Consider the following 15,920-nt stretch of genomic DNA (forward strand, 5'->3'; position numbering starts at 1 on the left):
CATCAGAAAAGAGCATCATTTCTTTTTTTTTTTTAAAGCTGAAGTGGACATCAATTATTTTTTAAGCAACATCCCTCAGGCTTAACTATCACAAAAGCATTAATTATACCTACCTCCCCTCAGATCTGCTGATGCTGCCAGGTAGGCAAAGTTATCCAGGCTGATAACATCAATGATTGGACTCACCACTCGGGTATAATCCTGAAAGGGACAGAGAAAGGGGGTAAATAAAGCAGTCAGGTATTTCTCGAGGGTCTGGAAAAGCTGCTAGAGATCATAAAAAAAACATGTAGCATGCAAATTTTTATTTGGCTTTTCCAGTATAGTTTTGACAGCTGAACAGTGAGTGATGTACACTATGTCCAAATGGAGAAGGTTGGGTATTAGCCAAGTGTACACCATGGATAAAGAGAATGAGGCAAGGGTCCCACATACCCAGAAGTGCTGCCAAGACACAGCTCTATTTCCTACCCAAGATACAGGACATGAATCATTGTCCCAAAGGTTTTGTGCTTGTTTTTGTTATCTACTGATTTCAGCTCAGCCATCCTTGAATTAACTCATTGTGATCAGACCAGAAACAATTGCAAACTGAAAAATATATAATATCTTAATATTAAGGAATTGGGATACTTCACTGGCTGTAAGGGTGGTTTTACTTTGCAATCCTTATAATAAACAGAATTTGAGATTGTAATAGGTTTCCACCACAGCACTGAAGAAATTCTTTCGAAAGCTGAAATCTAAGATGAAACAGAGAGCTGGTAATGCCAAAGCCAGTATCTTGCTATCACTTGACAGCCTCCAAAACCTTCCTACCAAACGTCCATTTTATGCCTTACAGTAGCTTTTTCTGCTTGGCCAGCAGGGCACAACCATCAAAAGCCTGTTGTTCGTGCAGATTGCCCTTCGCACAGTGACAACTGCAGGAAGAGTGTATCACTAAGGCCTGAATCCTGCTCTTAAACCTATCCTGGCAGCACAGCACTCACACTGCTTAGGAACCCCATGTTGTATGTTGACTTAAAAGGCAGAAGTAAATATTTATGGGCTTCTGAGATAGAGGATTTACTGAGCAGGACTAAAAAGTGGAAGCTTTTAAGTCATCATTCCTGAAGTTTCACCTTCTTCCAGTTTAAGCCAGACATGGATACGAGTCAGCATAAAAGACTCAAACTCCTTTTTCTGGAGCCCATTACTCCATAGAATCCTCTGTTTCAAAGGAGGGGAACAATCCCAGCCCCTTGCAAGCAGAGCTAAGTCTTCTTGCAAGCAGGGCTAACACTTCTCCCTTTACCCCTCCCATTTCTCTTTTAGCAGAGCCATGTTTTGCTCTCCAGCCCTACAGTGCAACCAGGGTGACAGTCCAGATCACACCAATCCTTTCTGAACTGAACCAGCAAAGGTACATCCCCACATGCACAGGCAGTTCTTTTGTGCTGGGAAGCTGCCTACATGCAGGTGGTTTCTGTTGGCAGCTCAGCAGGAGCATTAGTGGAAGGAAAGTTTTGGCAGTGACAAGACAGAGGGGAAGGTCCAGCAACAAGGGAGATAGCAGCCATGGAAAAGTTGCCCAGCGTGTGCTGAGGTCACTATCCTATGTACAGGCAGAACAGAAGCACAACACCTGCAGGACAGCTGAGGTACAGGTTGGTGGTTCAATTATTCACCACTGCATCTCATCACTCAGCACCTGCTGCCCTGCTATGTTGGCAAGAGAATGCAAGAAGCCCATCAGGAATCTGCTGCCCATCTAGCTCAGGGTGTACTTCCATCTGCCTGAGAAAGGCTACTTGGTAAGGCTCTGTCCTTGCTGGCACTGCTCAAGGCACCTGAGAGCACAGGATTCTTCAGTCCCAGACACGCTAGCCCTGTCCAGCTCAGAGCAGAGAGATGGTGCTCACCTCTTTCACTCTCTGAAGCATGGGCTGCAGCCACTCACTGTTGACTTCACAGTGACTGTCTAAGAAGGTGAGGATGTCAGCAGTGGCCACTTCAGCTCCTCGCACCCGAGAACGAATCAGCCCTGCAAGGGGGAAAGGACAGCAGAAGAAGGGAAGAAAGGTTAGAAGGGTAAACAGCTGAGCGTCTTGCAGAAACCAAAATACTTTTTGTGGACTTTACCTCTGTCAGGAGCAGAAAGCAGCTTTGGCAGGGCACCGCCTGGGAGCAACATCAAATATGAGCCCTTCCAACACACAAGGAATGACCTCATCTGCCACTTCTGTTCATGCCACTGAACTCTCACCTGGTTCCTGCCTTGATGCCAGTTCCCTACCCCTCCAGCCCTTCTCACAGTGTCTTCTCTATCAGAGCACCCTGCTGCTTCTCTCACCACTTCCACAGGAACACACTCTATTCTCTCACTGCCTTTCTTCCTTCTTATCTATTCCCTTTCCTTCTTTACTCTGCCTTGTGGTTAGAGGTACCACTCTGGCTCTCAGATACTTCCACACTTTCTTACAGACACCCTGCCACCTGAGATAACTTTCATGCACTGAACAGTGGCTCCCATCTCCCCTTTCAGATCCTTGCTCCAGACCCAGTGTACACAGACAGCTTTAGAAATTAACCTGGAAACAGGACTTCCATCTGCACCTATATTCACAAAGATCTTAAAATGCAGTCCTTGTTCTACCCAGGGTCTCTGGACAGCACTCATTATTTAAATTGAGAGCCCCGAAGACTGAGAGTTGATAAACCAGGTTCTCTGTTCATAGAGCTTCCAACATTAGGATACCAAGCCCTTATACTGATAAAAACAAACCATAACAGTAAGAAACAACACGCACACAGCTGGCAGGCAAACAGGGCCATGTGGGCAAATCCACCAAATCTTTGTACCTACAAAGCTTCCACACTCACCTTCTCGACGGATGTTTCGTAGACACTTGACCTTGGGGATCTTGGTAAGGAGCTGACAGTCCTCAGCTTAAGGAAGGCAAAAAACATTTGGTACATACACATGAATTATTTGGCTTCAATAGAGAGCTCCAATTAACTGTTCTATTGTATCTCCATGGGAGGGGAATTTCTGCTTTCACTTAATATCAGCCTGATGGCCGCAGTCCTCCTGTTTGAAGGGTACACAAAAGAGCACTGCTTGCCCACTGCCCACCTCAGACAGCTGAGCCTGTGCCTCCTGACGCTCTGGTAGTCCAGGCCTCCATCCTCCTGCACTTAGCATTTCACAAGAATAACGGGGCATGTGCTGGCAACATGGCACTGAGTGGATGGCTTTGATGAAACGGAGGGACCATAGGGAGCCAGAGCTGCAAACTGCAGAAGTGCCAAGTAAAAGAGAATCCTGTCATATAAAATGATTTCATCCATTTTCTTTGCCCTCAGCAGCTCATTTGGGCATTTCCCAACATTTGTTCTTAGGGCAGTTTCTGCTTGACTTTTATTTAATAAAAGCCACGGAGAGTAGATCTGCTTCCCTGGAGGCACCATTATACTAACGCATGGATGTCTGACTGAGGGCTTTGCTGGCAGCTTGCCAGGAGCTGTGCCATCCCTCATTTCCTTTGCTCAGGGAACACGATGGAGAGCAACAGCTACTGGGTCCAGCCCAGCCATATGAAGGAGCACCACATTATGCAGGATGCCACAGGCTATGCTGCCTACAAACCTCTCTACTCCCATCCACAGAAGCAACACTTTCTAGCACATGCTACTTTCCCTTTCTCCACCATAATGTCCCACTTCTCCATTTGTTCCATCTTCCTCTTTATGTCTCACATCCTCTCTTTCCCACTGCCATCCTTCCACGGATGTGGTGCTCCAGGGATAACACAAAAGCCATCAGCCAAAGTGCATCTCCTGGCATGGTCCTGCAAGAGCATTTCCACTCTCAAGAATACATGCATGCAATCTAAAATACTGCTCTTGTATGGGCACTTTGGCAGCTGCTGCACTATCCAAGTGAAGTGGCAGGTGCTCTTAATTAAAGCCTACCGAGATTTTGCTGGGCATCTGCTACAAGGGAAAGCATCACTCAGCTTGGCTAAGCCACAATTTTAAGTACGTACAAGAATCCATATCAGATCACTTACTCTGTTGGAGTGGAACTTATCACTACTTGCAAGCATCGATGGACTCTTTATCTTTGCAGACACTGAGGCAGATGTTAAAACTAAGTGTCAGTCCTCAAGCAGGTACTAAAGTGGTGAACTAAAGTTCAGATGCCTCAGTAGAGTAGCTGTAGAACCACAGATATCTGTTTGCCAGCAAGAAAAATAAGAACTACCATGGGATGGGGCTTTGCAAAAATTCTTCTACCTAGGTGCCTAAATGGCAGTTTGTGGCTGAAGCCTGTGCAGTACTGGCACCAGAGATCCGTTTGTGTTGATCTGGAACACTTTGGCCACTGATGCTGTATTGGAATTTTCAGGTGCTGAATGTGAGACACTTAGGACTCTATGTTAGAGGTGCTCAGAAACACCCAGCTTCAGTAGTTGGGTGCAGCTCAATCCTTATCCAGACATGACTCTGAGGCCCTCACAGGTTTTAATACCTAATGGCCTCTACCACGCACGTAAACTATGCACAGAAATACCGTCTCCCTTTTCCTTCTCCCTTGCAAAGAGACATGATGGAACTTCTGTGAAAGAAGGGAATAAATAAAGCAACCAAAAAGAGGGAGAACAGAAGGAGAAAAAAACGAATGAAAGGGAAATAGGTCCATACTTACGATCTGAGCTGAAGTCATCTACCAAAATAATTTCCTGGATGAGGTTGGGAGGGGTGCGGTTCAGGACACTGCAGGGATCCAGAGAAGAAAAAGACAGTCTTTGTGAGTTGCCATAATAATGGTAATACTGACACAAGTCTGCTGTGCCGTGTTTTACAGCAGGAATACCAAACTCAGTAATGTGGAAGAAGTAATCCAGCTCTTTGTACGAGGGTCCATTGGAAGCTGAACTGCAAGCAGAAACATCCCAGAAAGCTACAGCATCTCAATCAAACCTGAGAAGGACCGCATAGCTAGAAAGATGGTTGTATGGTCTGCCTGGAAGCACCTAGCAAAGGATGCTGAAGCATGCTCTCTGCCTCCTGAAAGACAAAGAGGAGAGCATTAACAGCTCTGCAGCAGCCAGGAAGCCGTTCCTGTCCACCAGACTCTGAACAAAGCTCATCACTACTGGGAAGTAGAAAGAGAGCTGTCACTTTTCCCAGCTAGGAGTACTCTCAGTCTTTTCTCAATTATTCTCTTCTATAGGAGGAAACCAATTTTCTTTTATGGCAATATTTTGGACTTGTTTTGGTTTGGGTTTTTTATTCCCTTCTTTTGATTGTTATTTGCCTTTCTTTCAAGCCATGTCACTTGCCGAGACTACAGACTTTTCCTTGGGCTGGGATCCACTGTGGCCTGAAATACCCCCAGAGCTGCAATTGGCTTGTTTCTACAAGATGCAGGTTTTCACATATAAGGAAGGAGGATAAGAGCTTACACTCTTCACAGAGATCAATACAGTCTAGTACTCTCGAGTTCCAGCATCTTCATTCTGACCTCTTTGTTCCTCTCATTTGTTTTAAAATACTTGAACTAATTTTCCATAAACTTCTTCAAGTTCCTCCTCTGGCTTTACTAGAACCACACAGTATATTCCCTCTTTAAGCCTCCTTCCGCAAATGCACAGGCAGGTCCTTATTGCCTTCAATAAGGTGGCTCATATACTGAACATCGCTTACACTTGAGCACACCAGTGAAGAGGACAGTTCTGCAAACTTCAGCCTTAAAAACCAGAGACAAACTCTGTCCTCCGGTTCTAGCATTTTAGTGGTGCTTGCTCTTCTGATTTCAAGCAATTTTAGAGAAAGTGTTGCTTAAATATTTGGGTTATCTTATTTTGTTCAATTGTTTTTGTTTATTTTGCTGCTTCTTTGTTTTGGTTTCTTTTATATAGGAAACATAACAAGAGTAAACCTATACTCCCAGGCATAGACTACTAAGGTTAAAGAGAGAGAAATTACTGCATGGTAATTAGCACCACCAATGGCTTTGCACACAAAGCCCAAATTTCCTTGTTTTTCCACTGTCTCACAGTGCAAAATCACATCTGCTCTGCTGCTCAGTATCACATCCTACTCCATTTCAGTATTTTGAGCTTACACATCCCAAGATGATCGAGCTTGCATTTTTCAAAGCTGAAGCTTATTTGCAGCTCTTGGCTCATACTCCTCTGGATACTTCAGAACTGCATAAGGGGGTGGAAAGTGAGGTGGAAGGTGGGGCTATGTTCCTTCTCGCATTTATGATTGCCCCTTACCCCAGAATAGCTATTATCTGCATATTTTACAGACAAAGTTGCCTTGCACTGAAATTCTTGTTCGTGCAGACTTAACACAAAACATTAACAATCCTGACTGGCCAGATCCTGCAGCATAACTGCTGTAAAATGGTATTCTACACATTCTCTCACTACGCTATTAGCAATACTCGCATTTCCTCCACAAGTTTCAGGTCTTCCAACTCAACAGAACTGGAAAAAAGGCAATACACTTTGTTCTCTCTTCCTCAGTTGTTCGTTCAGTCCCCCAGCAGAAAAGAAATATTCTTGAGGAGTTCACTACTTATTGTTCGATGCCTAGTTCTGCTCTCAGCTCTGCAATAATTTGCTGTGGATCCTTGGAAAAGGTACTTAATCTTCTTTGTACTTTGTCTTGCCTGTCTTTTTAACAAGGAACACAGCAGTCTACTATTTCACTTCAGTGAGGTGAATACACCGGCACAACAATTGATTACTCTTAGGCACAGAATGTATTACTAGGCTTCCAAAATCCAGTGCTAAATCCCTCTTTTACAGCAGAAACAGACACTATTCCCCTCACCTCAAGGATACCTTACCCTCCTTTTCTCACAACTTTCTTCTTTCAATATCTGTGCCCTTACTTTGTCCCATGACACCATTTCAATATTGCCAATAGCTTCTCTGCTCTGCTGATTTGTCCATCTCCCATCAGTTCACAGATACCATCTCTTATTTTTTTTTCTTTTTTCTTCTCTAAAATTATCTTCTCTGTTTATGGTTATCAAGCCTTCTCTGATTTGGAGTGAAGGCTACTAGCCAATGTTTGGCTGTGTGCCACTGAAAATACTGTAGAACCCAAGAATTCATCCTTTGGGACCACTCAACAAACAGGGATAAATCAGGAACATTTCTGACATTTGATGTAAGCAAGAAGTAGATCAGGAGCACTGAGCGTAAACCTCTGGCAATGAAGACTCCAGCCATAGCCAGAGATCTGTTAAATGATCTTCAAGGTCTCTTCCAAACCAAACCATTCTAAAGGCCAGCTGCCTGACCTTTTTTTTTTTTTTTTTTTTTTGTTCAGCTGACCTCAGCTAGCTCCTCATCAGGGCTGCTTCGGTGGCAGCAGGACTGTAGGGTTGAACAGCTAGATCCGCTTTGCAGGATCTTTGCTAGGGACTCGGGGTTGCAGAACATCACATCTAAGAGATTGGTGAGACCACTGCTTGAGTGCTGTGTTCAGTCTTATCCCACGATAAGAAAACAAGAACATGCTGAAGCATGGCTAGCAAAGGACAGCTAAGATGAGTAAAGGACTTGAGCATCACATGTATGAGATGAAGTTGCAAGAGCTGTAAATGTTTAGCCTTGAGAAGAGAAGACTTAGAGATGTTGCAGAGTCACTTTCCCTGGAGATACTCAAAACAAACTGGACGTAGACCTCAGCAACCTACTCAAGCTGATCCTGCTTTGAGCAAGTCTGGCATTATGCATTGGCAACATTCATCTGGTCCTTAGTACACATAACCTACAGAGGATTTGGATATCAATTCCTCTCTTTATGGGTTACTTCTGTTTTGAATGTCATCTTCTCTACATGTTATTATCATAGCATCTTCTATTTGATTGGCTGCCTTGAGATTTTCTTAAGGATCACACTACCACAGCTTCTGAGCACCTAACGATTTATTGTCTGACCTATGATATAATCAGCAGAAATCTCCTGCTGCTGTCCTACTAGCAGCACTGTAGTTCCAAACAAATCTACTCATTTTCTGAACAGTGGCTATGTAGGGTTAATTTTATGGTTTAAATGGAAAGAGAATGATAAGAAAAGGCAAAATGTGTTAATGCAATATATACAGGACTCTGAAAATACAGCAGCACCAAACCCGGCAGACTGAAACACAGCCTTCTAACCATGAGGCCAACTTGGAAAAACCTGTTATTTATTCACAACGCACATTTCTCTAAGCCCACAGGACCAGACAGGAGAAGTGATGATGATGAATAATACATTCCTGTTAGTGAAACCATGAATTCAACCTTCTACCTGAACAATTCAATCTCCTTTCAGCCTTCACAAGCTGTTCCTGGACTTGCTTGCAGGCTTCAGGGACCATTTGAACAAAGGCTTGATAACTCTGAGGGCAAAGAGCATTTTTTATGTAAAAAGGAAAAGGAAAAGGAAAAGAGCCTCCCCAGATTATACAGGGATGATGAGGAGGAGAAGGTGCAGCACTGCTTTGTGGTACAGATAATTGCACGCTTTCTTCTGCTTAGGGACAAGACTCTATGTCATTATTTACCTGACAGATTTGGCTACTGATGATACACAGAGGTACTGGCACAAGACAGCAAGTGTCCTGTATGTACAACAGGGTCTGTGTAAAAAGCCCCAGGGAAGAGCTGGTGGGCTATTAGCCCCTCCTCCTGAAACATATACCTAGCAGGAGACTGGCTGCATATTTCTGTTAAAATACACTCTCCCGATGCCCCTCCCCTCAGCTATATCTAGAAGCCCACATTGTCCCCCTCTTGTCCCTCAATCTTCCCAACCAAGATCATACTGACTATTCCCCATCTGCGGAAGCAGGCCCAGCAGCCCCTTTCCTGCTGCTAATGATCCCATCACAAGAACTATACAGTAACTACCTGCAGACACTTTGAAGAAACACCCACATCTCCAATCCAAGTCCCAGACCCATCTTCGTGGGCCACGTCTAGGACAGATCACAAAGCATACAGGGGAGGTCCATCCACCTTGTTTGCATAACCACTGGAAAATGTCTAATCCTGCAGTGGTGCCCTCCCAGGGTCCAGCCCCTCTTGCTGAACTCACCTCTTCACCGTGCGGAGCAGTGCAGAGCGGGCCTCATTGTGGAAGGTGATGATGAGGCTGGTAGCTGGCAGGTCTGCATCATAGCGTACAGAGGTGCACCTGCAACACAGAAGAGCAGAAGCATGAGCCAAACGCTTTCCACCAGCAGCTGCTGGGGCAACATGTCTACAAATTCCAGAAGAGAAGAGAGCTAATATGCTAAAAACAGAAACAGCACAGCAGGGCTGCAGCAAGGAAAGCCTCAGCAACCCCCATACAAAGGACAGCAGACTGCCTGCCAAAAGGCAAAAGCTTTGAGGCTCTGGTACCTAAACTCATAATGCTGCATGCATTATGGATGAGAACGCATGACTTTCCTGGGGAACAAATGCTCAACACTGTGGATTCCAGCCAATGAATTTGCCTGTGTTTCATGTAAACTCCAGTTCCTTCATGCATAGGACGTGCACATGCTAAGGATGCATAAAGCTGTTAGATCCAGGCATCAATTCAAACTCTTTGGGCCTACTAAGGTTCCTCAGCTTTTCTTCTGAACATTAATACCTCAGATAGCAACAGAAATTAATTCTTCCCTTCTTCTCATTTCATTTTATAATGTTAGGTATGTACACTCATCCACTACTCAGAATGAAGAATCAGCTTGCACCAAGGCTGCTTATACCCTGTGGACAACAAGCATTCTGGAGAACAACTCATGGCTATGAATCTTGGATCCAGTTCTGGCAGGTGCTAGAAATGGCAGATTTGGACTGATGTGCTCCTATGGAATTGTGCCTTATTTTTATTTTTAAGTACTCAAGGCCATGCTTGGACTAAATACATCACTGGACAGAATACGATTTATTTCTTAAAGCCACTTGTTGTACTTCTACGTTTACTTACCATTCTTCTATGGCTATTACTAAACTGTAACTATTTTTATCATCATGCTCAATACTGCTAGTTTAAAACTATTCTAAACTATTGTTATTTTTCATTGTAACAAATTGCATTTGTTAAGGGTACAATGACTTCTTCCATCAATCTTCAAGCATACAAGGAAACCTTGATAAAAAGCTTGGGACCAGACATATCACATTTATTATTGTTTCAAAATAACTCCATGATTTAATGAATGTAAAATGCATTAAGTCACCAGCAAGTAGAAAAACAAGATATTGGTGTGCACATTATTTGAGACAGACTTTCTAAGTTCTCAGCATTATTAGAGCATCACAGGGGACAAATATGAAGTTTGTGCTTGTAAGCTGGGTCTGCCTTTGCTTCGGATCAAAAACTAGCTAGCTACATCTTCAGTTAGAATTAGCCTGAAGGATGTAGATTCAAATACGCCTTATCTGAGCTTTGGTGCCTAAAGAAAAATACAGTAGTGACCTATTCATCCCTGATTCCTTGACCTGAGCCAGAGCCATTTGTGACAGAAGGAAGGGCTTTCTCAAACCACATCTCACTTTTGCCAGCAGAAATAAGTCCTTATGTTAAGCTGTCATCACAGCAACCACTCCAATATTGCTATATGACATGGTACTCAAAAACAACACCTCATTCTCAAACCAACCCCCCTGCAAATAGGAGGAACATGATAACAGATCTATCTGCCTTGATTATATGCTGCTTAGGGAGTCCCCATTGCTAAAGGGAATCTCTGTACAGCTGAGGCTGAAGTAGCCATACATTTCCATGGAACAGTATATATATGTCTTTAGACTGAAATGCACAGGTAGAACTTTTCACAAAAAGCATCCTCTGCATGCTACTACAGATCACAGATCAAAATAAATAATTTATCTTTGAAAGGTGCTGGTTTAGGCCAGAACATGACAGCAGATTAACAGAAAACAGCGATTCTGCATGGCAGAGGGACTGCCAGTAACAGAGGACATGCACCACTGCCTCTGAGTCACTAGCAAGCCAATCCTGAGTACTACACTGGGGAACAGAAGCACAAGACTTTCATCTAACCAAGGTCCCAGACGCTTCCATTCACAAAGCACCATGATGGCTGTCAGTGCTGGCAGGCTCGCAGAGCTCCACATCTCCTGACACCCTTTTTGCAGTCTCAATCAAGTTAGATGCCTGGTTTCCCCTTCCCAGCAGTTAAGAGGTGTTGCTTTGGAACACTACATCTAGGTTTCAAATAGACACCAGTGCTTCTGACGTGGTTACTTTGCTTCTATTTTTTCTTCTTTGAAGTAGGTTGCTTTGCACTGTTCTATTACTATCAAACCTATCATCTTCAAGGTACAGTGTTATCCTTCCGTACTACAGAAAGAACAAAATAATTACCTGAGCTCTGGTAGTAACTTACAGATGAGCTTAGTCAGCAAAATAAATTCACCCCAGTGAAACAAGGACAGAACAAGGAGTACTTTGCAAGCCATGAAATATTCACTGCCTGAACATGAAAAGCTCATTATTTTCACCCCCACCCCAGCAGAGTTCATCCAAACCATAACACTCAGAACACACTAAATGAGATTTAGACAGCCAGTTCACAGCAGGTGAGAAACACCAAAGTAAAGCAATGCTACAACAGCTGAGTACCTTGCAGATAGGACAGAGGCTCACTGAGAAACCCTGAGTGTGGGGGATTTTATGCAAAAACAGCTTCCGGTCGAGCAATTTGAGCTGCAAGAGGGGGGCTGTGCGGAAACACAAATGCTGAAGTAATAGGATGGCGTTTAGACCTGGGAGAAGATATGCTAAAAAAGCAACAAACTAGGACTGAATTAGCCAGGGGTCTCCCATGCATTTGAGAACTTTCCAGATTAACCAAGAAACAAAGTGACAGATCTTGGAAAAGAAAAACTAAAACCATCTTCAGGTTAACAGGGCAGAACACAGGAAGGCTCTGGACTCCCCACAGCAAGCAGCAGCCACGGCTTGGAGCAAGGGCTGCACAGTACCTGTAGTGCCTGGTGTCCCGTATGGGCCGGTCGCTGCTGAGTTTGTCACTCTCTAGCTGATTAAAAGCATGCTGGCGGTAGGGGTCTTCTCCAGCCTTCAGCAGCTTTGAGGACAGATAAGCCTTCTCATCAAAAGCCCTCCTGCTGTTCTTCTCTCCCTGGGGGGCCCTTGTCACCTAGAAAAGAGATAAGCATCAGGGAGAGCAGCAGATTGATGTTTCAACTCTGGTAACACGTTCAGATGTATACAGTAAGGGAAGGGAGGTCATTTGTGACACATCTGAAAGCGGATCAAGCATGGAGAAAGGCAGGACAGGCAAGAGCTTAGAAAAGAAAGGAGGAAACCTTATGGATGTAATGTTACAATTGCCTTCTCCAAGGAAAATTGCAGGCCTTACTATCCTTGCAGACTTGAGTAGCTTGGGTTGAAAGCTGCTTTTCTGATAGCCCAGGCAGAGCCAAATTCACTGCAGCACTTGTTACACTGAAGGTATGAAACTGCAGGCATTTGGAAGTGCTTCCAGACAGCACAGGTTTGAGAGCAACTCTAGCCAATGTGGCTAAAATATTCGACGTTTTCATATTTCGAGGAAAAACATTTTCAGCTTTTCTTCAATCACTATTGCATACAAACACTGTCACAGTTGATTCAGCAGGTTCCCCTCTGTGCCTCACCATCCAGTTTCACAGAACTGCAAAATAAAACTGAAAACTGCATATGACCATTCCCAGTCCTACACACAAGCTAAAACAACTGGGTTATCCCCTCTCCACTCTTTAAAGGCTTCTTAACTTTCCTTTCTTGGGTCATAGAGCCAGCACTTGAGGACCATTCACTACAGCCACTGGTAGAGAAACTGGGATAATTTACACAGCAAAAGTTGTTTAACAAACTGTCTATGGTAGCAGTTTGAAAGATGGAATCATGAAGAAGTCATAAAATGCTTCCAGCCTTGTATGAAGGTATGCTGGATCTCCTAAAGCTGCTGGAAGAGGCAGATTCTGGCATATCTGCAACTTATAGAAAGTGGCAAAAAAACCTCCAGATCTCAAGATCCCCCTGTTTACAACAGTTTGGATATCTTCTAATATTAGATTTGATCATGCTTCTCCCTCTGCTATATGGCTACTTTCAAGAGTTTTAGAGGGTAAGAGACCACAGGCTGGCCATCAATATCACACAGCAGTTCACTTAATCCATTATAATAGGGTGGGTTACAACTCAAGAGACCCAGCACATGGCAAATTCCCAAAGCAGCAGAGTGTTTTGAGGTAAAAATGTTTCTGCACTCATCTCTGAGGGCTGTTCTGCAGTTCAGACAACCCTAAGAGACATGGACAGTTGAATAAGTTGACAGTAAATGGAATTTAGTGAAGGTAAATGCAAGGTAATGTGCATTAGAAGAAACAAATTCAACTACTTGTGCACACTGATGAACTGCAAACTGACCGTGACCACTCGTGTTACAGATCTGAGCAATTCCATGGACAGCTGAGGAAAACTCAGCAATCAGTCAGCAGAGGGGGAATATAGAACAACAAGAGCAGACTAAGGACAGGATGGAGAAAACAAACTATCATGAATGCTGTTATACAAAAAATCAGTGACAACTCAGAACTTGTGGCCAGAGCACAGATTTTTGTCAAGCCAGACTCTGGAAAGAAATTATTAGGGGATGAAGAGAAACTAAAGGTTAAGATTATTCGGTTTGGAGAGAAGATGAATAAAGTGAGGGGGAAAAAATGATAGAAGTCCCATAAAATTATGCCTACTATGGCCGAGGTCAACTTGATGCTCATGTTTCCCTTTCTTATCGTAGAAGTACGAAGAAAATGTCTCAGCACAGGAAATAAAGCTGCACTGCTTTCAGTACCAAGCAACATACTCAATCGCTGCACAATCAAGCTGCTGCATGTGAATTTACTCTGGTTTTGGTTCAGGCATGCTTTAGCAGACAACCCTCTCTTCCACTGCTGCAAGCACTTCACTGGGGGTGCTGGCCCCTGCCTCTTGGACTCTTCCTTCAGGCTGTATTTTCAGCACAAGCAGGAAGATTGGCTCCTTTAATTTACGCTGTAAGTTACATCAAACAAAGCTTCCATTTCTACTTCCCAACCTAGAAAACAACACTGATGTGAAGCAAAAGCCAAGCTAACCATGCTCCTTTAAATATTTTTGCGGTCACTCACCAGACCTTTACTACTTATCTCTGTCACCCCAGGCCCTGGAAAAGCAACAGCTGGATTTTTGTTTCTATTGCCACAAATGTTGCACAAAATGCTGGCAACAGCAGCAAGCCTTCAGAAGCCATTTTGTCACAGCATTGGGAGAGCTCCCCAGGGCAGCCCCCAGCCACCTCCCTTGGGCATAGGCCATGGCCATACTGTGCTATCGGCCCACGGGTGGCACAAGCAGGTCCATCAGTGCCTTTAGGGCAGAGACACACTGACACTTGAACTATTAGAGGTAATTCATCTAGCTAGCATAGTTCTGACATTACTTCTTCCTAAATTTGATGTATGAGTGCTGGAGTGCTGGGAATCAGGTGTTGGTTAAGAACATCTCCCATCTTTATCTTGACTGGTAAGTCTTCATACTGTCCTTAAACAGGAAAGAAGGAACATTTAGAAGATAATAGCTCGGACAGCCTAGTTTCAGTGCCCAGAAAGACACTGCAACAAGTAATCAAACAGATGATCTGCAGGCACCAAGAAGATAAAAGGGTGACAAATAGCAGCAGACTGAGATTTGGCAGGACCACATCATGTCAGACCAATCTTATTTTCTCCTGAAATGAAGTAATCAGTCTTATGAGTGTGATTAAGCAGTGGATATGACGTATCGTAACTTTGGTAAGGTTTTGATATGGTCTTATAAGATAACATTAGCAAGATAGAGAAATAACAGCCTTGATGGAAGTCATCATCAGAGCTGAATTGCCAGTTATTCATTGCCAGAGCAGGAGAGCAATGATGTGCGCAGGTGTCAGGGGTTTGTGCATAACTGGCTTGGGTCTTAGGTTTATCAAACCTAAGGCAAATCCAGCAAAAAATATCAGACACACTGGGGAGCCACATTAGAACTGAAAATTATCTCAACTTTCGTTTGTCTGAAAACAATACATGAAATTCAATAAAGGCAAACCTCTACAGTTCAGCGGAACAAAACACAGAGGAAATAAGAGGAAGTAAGAGTTCTTTAGAAATTACAGCTCATTATGGAGAATGCAAAAGCGAAGTTTAATGAGGAGAGGATAGCAAACACTATCCTGGAGTTGAGTCTGAGAGAGACAGTTACAAAAAAGCCTAGCAAAGTGAATATAAAGCTTATCATTAGAGGACTGACTTGCTTTCCTTACCTAGATATATAGATGCTTGACTGCAGGACATTTATCACTACTAATTCAAAACCCACTTAACAGGAACAGCACAGGATCTCCATGAAATAGTAGACAGCCCTTCACAAATTCCTCTGAGTTGGGCAGACTGACATCAACCCCCCTGCTTTCTCTCCCTTCACATTAACTTCTCCCACTTCAGGAAAAAGTTAATGTAATCATACATGAGCTTTAGGTATGTTAAAGGCACGCTATGTACAGCTGAGTGCTAAGTCAAGGCTTTTACAAAATCATCGGGACAGCTCATTGCCACAAGCTTTACGGCTACACACCCCAGATCCCCATGCGTGGGGCTGAAACTACAAATGGGAGTTACAGGAGCAGGAGTGCCCAGTTCCTTCTGACTGATACTCTGTGACAGACCAAAAAAAAATATCACTACATTAATGCAGAAGATTAACAGGCACTAGAAAACTGAGCGTCTAGACTAGGGATTAGCAAAGTAGCTTGCACAAACTAAGGTTTGACCCAAACACCGCTGTGACCTCCAACACAACTCACATACCAACATTTCAGGAAA

The 15,920-nt window shown here is 43.7% G+C and overlaps 1 protein-coding gene across 1 annotated transcript in view; it reads right to left on the minus strand.

Moving 5' to 3' along the window:
- The window catches only part of GALNT16 (polypeptide N-acetylgalactosaminyltransferase 16), a 52,069-nt gene that overhangs the window by 18,366 nt on the left and 17,783 nt on the right, over window positions 1-15,920 (minus strand). The window contains exons 2-7 of the mRNA XM_031553663.1: window positions 12,003-12,178; window positions 9,097-9,195; window positions 4,694-4,761; window positions 2,866-2,931; window positions 1,905-2,026; window positions 114-201 (exon numbers count right to left, since the gene is read on the minus strand). Of these exons, the coding sequence (XP_031409523.1) occupies window positions 114-201; window positions 1,905-2,026; window positions 2,866-2,931; window positions 4,694-4,761; window positions 9,097-9,195; window positions 12,003-12,178 (619 nt within the window). The remainder of the gene's footprint in view (window positions 1-113; window positions 202-1,904; window positions 2,027-2,865; window positions 2,932-4,693; window positions 4,762-9,096; window positions 9,196-12,002; window positions 12,179-15,920) is intronic.

This window comes from Meleagris gallopavo, chromosome 5 (genome assembly GCF_000146605.3).
Source record: "Meleagris gallopavo isolate NT-WF06-2002-E0010 breed Aviagen turkey brand Nicholas breeding stock chromosome 5, Turkey_5.1, whole genome shotgun sequence".
Classification (NCBI taxonomy): Eukaryota; Metazoa; Chordata; class Aves; order Galliformes; family Phasianidae; genus Meleagris; species Meleagris gallopavo.